At 34.2% G+C, this 7,181-nt stretch overlaps 1 protein-coding gene across 2 annotated transcripts in view; it reads right to left on the reverse strand.

Moving 5' to 3' along the window:
- Positions 1–6,800, reverse strand: part of LOC106474077 (transketolase-like) — a 23,710-nt gene extending 16,910 nt beyond the window's left edge. Inside the window, exon 1 of one of the 2 annotated variants that reach the window (XM_013934765.2) lies at positions 6,647–6,800. In XM_013934765.2, the coding sequence (XP_013790219.1) occupies positions 6,647–6,735 (89 nt within the window). In that variant the 5' untranslated portion in view covers positions 6,736–6,800. Of the gene's footprint in view, positions 1–1,102; positions 1,270–6,646 lie in introns of those variants that run through there. The other variant, XM_013934764.2, reaches the window with a different exon arrangement.
- Positions 6,801–7,181: the final 381 nt, after the last annotated feature.

Genomic DNA, 7,181 nt, shown 5'->3' on the forward strand with positions numbered 1-7,181 from the left:
GCTTATCTTAGAACCTATTAAACTGGTATTTTACTAGGGGGAGGCTTATCTTAGAACCTATTAAACTGGTATTTTACTAGGGGGAGGCTTATCTTAGAACCTATTAAACTGGTATTTTACTAGGGGGCTTATTTTATTCGCCCAGAGAAAATTTCCCTCTAAATACGGAAGTAGATTTGATGTAATCAAGAAAACTATTTTATTAAAGTTTTAACTTCGATCCTTTCTCGCGCAGTAATGTATAAAGGTAATGTGATAAAAAATAAATGATTGGAATACGTACAGATAATTTAACCACTTCCCCCTACGTACAGATAATTTAACCACTTCCCCCTACGTACAGATAATTTAACCTACTTCCCCTACACCCGTTTCTTTCAATTCGTAATCTTTGAAACGAAATTGTTTTCAATGATGTCTGTTCGTATTACCAGACAGAAACAAGGTCGACTTTCTTAAAACAGAGATAAAAGACCATCGAACCAGTTGAGTTTATCTCCGTTGTTGAAAGTTAAAATAAACTGGGGGGGGGGGGGGGCAAAAAATTAGCATGTCGGACTATGTATTCGAGGGTTTAAGGTTCGCGTCTCGTCACTGCAAAAGAATCCCCCACACACACTTTGTAGCTGTAAGTCATTAAAACAGTGACGTCAAATCACACTGTTCGATTATAGTGGCTCAAGAGTTGGCGATGGGTATTGTTGATTAGCTGCCTTCCTTCTAATGTATAAGGATGGCTAGCGCAACATTTCAGGAACATACAAAACAAATAAACCAATAATACCGAAATTCACACGGCTGTAATGCTAATTATAATTATACAAATAAAAACGCCACCTATGAACGCATACAGTGGTGATGACTATTACATAAGATAAGGCTTTATTTTTATCAATCGTACTACAGGAGCGGTTGTTAAAGTTGAAAAGTAACGCCTTTACTAAAATAATATTTTACGTATTACGTTCACATACACCTGGAAAAAACAATAATTAAAAAGTTACTTAATGTAAATTACTCCACGTGTGTAAATTTTAAAGATCTTTTTAAAATTCACATTTTACACAGACCGTTACCACAAGCTGTACGATACAAGTCTTACCCGCTAGTCGCTGCGTTCGTAGATTTTATTGAGTCGACTCTAAGCCTATTGGCGATGTCCCTCAATGCTTCCGAAGTGTTTTTCTCCATAGCCTCATCGACTTTGTAGCCTCGCTTAATCTTCCGAGGAAGACACAGACAAAACCTGGGCATCTTTACAGTATAACTTTACGACTACACAAATTTTAGGGGGAGTTTAGACGAATAACAGTTTCAATTGAAACAAATTTTGTTTACCATATTTAACACGGTGCGTTGTGCTGTCTTACCCTGATTCACCTAACTACTGTGGACCTACAATAACCGATTTCACTCTCGTAACTGGACCGAAAACAATTTACTAATGCAAGGCGAAACAAATACACCTATCTAACCCATTTGATTTTTTTAACTTTCAAGTGAACGATAAATCCGCCCTGACCTATTTGTTTCAATTATTAGTCCTCCAAGAACTTGTATCACGACGTGAAAAAAATAAAACGGAACGCACAGAAGAAAAACAAAAGAAAATACATAACCAGTTAGTTCTGAAAGGTCATTTATATTTGTTATAAACAGCTAGTTAACGCACGTGCATTGGAGAAGTAGAAAATGTAACCGAGTGAAATCACAACCAATTCGTGCAGCTTCGAAGAACCACTTTCATCATCTCTGGTCAAACAACAAACGATATGCTCAGAAAATTATTAAAACAATGTCCATTTTCTTGTGAACACACTGTGCCCGACATCATTCAAACACCCAGAAAAGAGCGAAAACATGGACACAGGAGAGAAGTGCTTACCATGATCCACTACTACTATGTCACAAGTCCACCCCACCCTCCTTACCCCGAGATTCTGGTTGTTCAGTCGCTGTATCTCCGATATTAAATGAAACTTTTTGGTCAGAGACCTGTATCTGAAAAACACAAGACTTTTTTTTTTGTAACCTGCAATGATCCTACCCAAACAATCGAATGTAATAAAATATATAAAACCCATTAGTAAATATTGCGTTTCATTGCATAGTGTCTGTCCCCTTAATTTCTTTGGATTGTTTAATGAAGTTAAAAATCATGCTAATATTTTAGTAAATGTGTGTATATTCGCTAATACTTGCGAAAATACGTCAGTAGAAAAGATTGTGTGTGTGGTGGGGGGGGGGGGTCTAAAACTGTAATTAATGTATTGCATCTTTTGTTTTATGGTAAATTCATGCTGTACATATTTACACCACACAGATATTCATTAAAAAACATATCCACAAACCAAAAACATTTTACCAGCGGTTGCGCTTCAGAAAACAGTGTAATATAACGTTCCACCACACTTCTTAGGCCTAAAAGCATTGTAATATAACGTTCTTAGGCCTAAAACCAGTAATATAGCGTTCGGTCACATTTCTCGGGCCTAAAAAACGCGTTTAAAACTTCCCCAGCAAAGCTTACGATAATATTAGTCACAATCTACCTCATAATAGCTCTTATCATAGCCCATCATCAACGTACAGACCCTCAATGCGTATTTTATTTGTTTCTGGGGCTCTCGGTGGAAAATTAAAGAAAAAAAATAGGTATCCAACACTTAATTTCACAGGCTGATCCCACGTATTTCTGTTTTTTTACTTTGTTTCAATACGTGTATCACATCTAGGATGGCTACGGTTGACATCCTTTGATGATGTGACCTGTACCGCGTTTACCGAAGCAGTGACTAACTATAGGACGTGTTTGAATATCCTAAACCTGATGCACTGAACGCGAAGAACACCATGACGTCATACAAGATAATGACTGCTGCCTACGTGCGGCTGTGGTGTACACGGTTTTCAAAGCATGTATGTTACAGCCTGGTCCACTTTCTCTGGCCACTTGCTATGTACTAATTGACCATAAATCAGAAAGTTGACAAATACGAGTACATCGGAACCTATTCTAAGGTTGTGCAAGAGACACGGCGATAAACGCCCCCCTCGTTCCTTCCACCCTCGCTATAATTTCTTGAAATATTTAGATACATCACGCTGTTTGTCTGCATTCAAGTTATAAAACTGACACTAACTCTACACGTCGGTAAAACTTAACACTGTTTACACTTTCGTGAAGTTGACCAAGTTAACGTCTAACTTAAAATGTTCTCCGAGAATCTTGAAAACAGGGCAAGTAAAACAAACAAACGAAAAATAACTTTCATTCAACCACACATAAAGGTAGATTAGATTTTTAAAACTTAAAAACGGTCAGAACAATTAACACTGAGCAAAAAGCCAGATCGTAGCTCCGTCTTAAAACAAAATCTGACAAGTTCAATTTTTACAGATTTTAGTTGTCAAGATTGTGATAGAATAATATTTTATAATTTGAGTCTACTAAAAGCAAGTACAAGTTTAATAGAAAATTAAGGGACTTAGTGGTTAAAAAGGCAATAAATCCCCCACTCACATACATGACATGAAGAATAAAGAAAATATCAATTTTAAATGTTTTATTTCCATGAAAATGTAAAGTATACCTGTGCTAAACCAGTGATTAAATCAAACTTTGATAATATGTTCTTGGGTTACTTTCAACTCAGAATATACACGTTTCCACAAGTGACTGTTGGGACACGTGGAACCAATCGACAACAACGGCTGTTGGGACACGTGGAACCAATCGACAACAACGGCTGTTGGAACACGTGTCCCATACCCAAATTTAGAAATTGTGCGCACAAAAACAAAAATCCAGAAAGCATTTCTTATTTATTCTGGGTTATCTATATCGTTTGTATTTTAAATAGAAAAGTCGTAGTGAAAGGGTTCATATATTAATAACATAGCTTACAATAACTTATCCACTTGTACATAAATGTAATAGTGTTCGATACAAAGTAACAATACAAGAGAAACAATACGGCGAATAACCAGTTCAGGAACTTATCCAACAATTGTCTACATTTCCTTTGTAGTTTTCCATTATACATTAACATGAGCCATATATTGTTCAATAAAATTAGCAAGAGTAAAGAAATTAAAAATACAGAAGCGACAAAAAAATATAAGTAGACGAAGAAAATAATGTAACTGTCAAATGATGTTGGTTACTATGGTTACTATATAATATTACTCAGTGCCACTTAGTGACGTGATAACAAGGATTTCAGTATATGAAACAATACAGATATATTTTTACATTAAAAAACTCGGAATATTACGGTGGTAAACCTAACAGACTTAGACCTAATATTTGTGGTATTTTTGTTGTTGTTTCACATTTCTCTTAATTAATCCATTTCGGATTCAAATCAGAGTCGTGTAACACTAGCATTTCAGATCTCCGTTTATTTTGTGTTTTTTTTTAATCAACATAGATTTTAAATCGTCTTGATTTATAATGCTTCGTCAGTTTTCAGCGTTTAAATCGTAAACTCAAAAAAAAAAAATTGCAACTTTAGTCTACAGTCTCAAAGATCTTGAATCTAATTTATTTCGACTTTATTCAAAATAGAAAAGTTACACCATGAACAGCAACATTAACTAAATACGTAACGAGATATAAAGGTATTTCCCGCCTATTTGAAGTTTGTTTTTCTATATGTTAAACAAGTACGTAATGGCTACATTTACCCAATTTACTCACTTATCTCAAAAACATGTATACAAGGATCTACCGTTTAGCCTCGGAAAAATTCGTTTATTCCACGAACCCGTTCAAGATTCGTGTAACTTAGATTGCTAACATGTACTCCGCTTTTTCTTCACCAACAAGAACGCTGTATTGTATAAGGTAAACCAGCTAACATTAGCTTCTTGGGGAAAGCGAGGTCCACAATAAAGCTGTGTCGTAAAGGGAACTTGTTATTACGTCATGATTGTTATGGTCTCTGTAAGAATCACGAAGCTTCCTAGCATAACATAAAATGAATCAATGGATTATTGATTTAATTAGTTATTCACTCCAGTGTCAGTTAGCGAGTTGGACAGTGAGAGTTTATTATCGATCGCTTCACCAAGGATATCCTCCATGTAAGTGTATAACTATAAAGTTAGGCGTACATTAGTTTCACAATTTCTATCGAAACATTGTTTGTAACAAAAATTATTCAAGAAATAAACAAATTTGTTATCGTTACCTCCACTGGACATCGTATTATTTTTAATAAATACTCCAGAACAACCCTCCCAAAGATCGGACAAGTTACGACAATATTATATTTCACATTATTGCTACTTTTATCAAGTTATCATTGCACGTGCGGAGTTTGTTAAAACGAAACAAGATTGACTGAAATTATATTCTTAAACTTTCTAGGCGAGGAATAGACGAGGTATTTGTTTAAAGCCTCAACACTGACAAGTTTTATAGAACAATATAATTCCTTTCTTCTGATTAATGACATTATATTAATCCAGATAAAAGTTGATTCGTTGTACAGATTTGTCTGTGATTTGGAATAGACTCATCAGTATGTCAACACCACCTGCCTCTCTTATTAGAGAGGACAGTTGATCTGCCTTCTAAAAGCTCACCATGGTTATTTGTCTCAGTTACCACCCTACAAAGTCTTTAATGATGAGAATGTCTTCGTATTGCTCCCTTAGCTTTAGAGTAGCATCATAAGTAATGCAAGTATTTTGGAAATATGTAGAAATACGGGGCCACCTCAAACAAGCACAGAAAGTATGAACCGCTAACACTGATGTATTTTAAGTAGTGTGAAGGAATTCTAAAAATTCCACTGAAAACAGACAACTCATGCTGAACCTACTTTAACTTTCCTACACACATACTTCTAAATACATAAAAGTTTCTAAACTAATTTATCAACAACTTTTCGACAAATTAAACTAACTACAGGTCAGAACTAAGTAACTAATACATCAATTTAGCTAATAATATTTAACAGACTTACTAAAAATGTATATAATTTCATAAATAAACACACAACTAAAATATTATTATTATGCCATAATGATTAGAATGTACAAGGTATGATGATTCAGCAGTTTGAAACCTCTCTTTAACCATATTTTCAGCCTAACCACCGAACAACGTAGCGGCGGTTAGTAAATGTAGCTTCAAATTCTTATTTTTATAGAAATATTTTTCTTCATAATGTCATTATAATTATATTAATAATATCTTTCACCAAATTTGACAATTAAAAATTTGGAAGTTAGATATGTAATTTAACACACTAAAAGTTTATTTTCTTAAATTCATAAGAAAATTGTTAAGGAAGTACATAAAAGAAACCACAACCAAATTTAGTAAAAGTACTTTGAGATTTTAATTTAAGCTCATGTGATCTAAGTACGTGTGTTTAATAATTTTAATGTATCAAATTATTTTAACTAACATCCTCAAAATATAATAATCTAATTGAAAAAGTATTTGTATCTTACTTAACATTTAACAACATCCTGTAATGCGGAGGTAGACAATATTACTTCACCGCATTAAAAGAAAATGCTGACAAACATGCACGAGTTATCTCGTTTTGCCGCAGTAACCACGTATCTAGTCGTTTGAATAAAACTTAAAAACATGATCATCTTAAATAATTCTTCTACATGTACTTACCCAGATTTACTTGCATTAGTCGAATTTATGCTGTGAATCCGAAGTTTGTTGGCTATATCTCTCAGTTCCTGAATAGTTTTAGCATCCATGTCTAATCAGTGGTCTACTCTCACTAAAACTGCGAACGGTAATATACTGATGCAATGCAGAATTCAACTTTTTATGAGTATTTATCCATTGATTCTTTAAATGGTGCTGCCCTCTTACGATAAGTAAAGTAAATAGAAAATCCACATTTTAAAAAAAAATAGATATAATTTTTCAAGCATTTAATAAGCTTACGAAAGCATAAGAAAGTTTATTATTTATTATTTGTGTTTTGAACCAATTACCCGTATCTTTATATAATCACATGTTGTGTCAGCGAGGTCACGTGACTAGTATCACGCCACTTGTTTCTAGAAATATCCTGTGTTAGTCTTGTATATATAAGACGTTGACAACGTGACGGGAACAGTGTAATGAGTAATTGAACTGCAGTCAGAGAGTGTGTAATTGAACGGAGTATTGTTGAAGTCGAGCACGTAAGACGTTC

The sequence above is a fragment of the Limulus polyphemus genome, unplaced genomic scaffold (assembly GCF_000517525.1).
Source record: "Limulus polyphemus unplaced genomic scaffold, Limulus_polyphemus-2.1.2 Scaffold6798, whole genome shotgun sequence".
Taxonomy (NCBI): domain Eukaryota; kingdom Metazoa; phylum Arthropoda; class Merostomata; order Xiphosura; family Limulidae; genus Limulus; species Limulus polyphemus.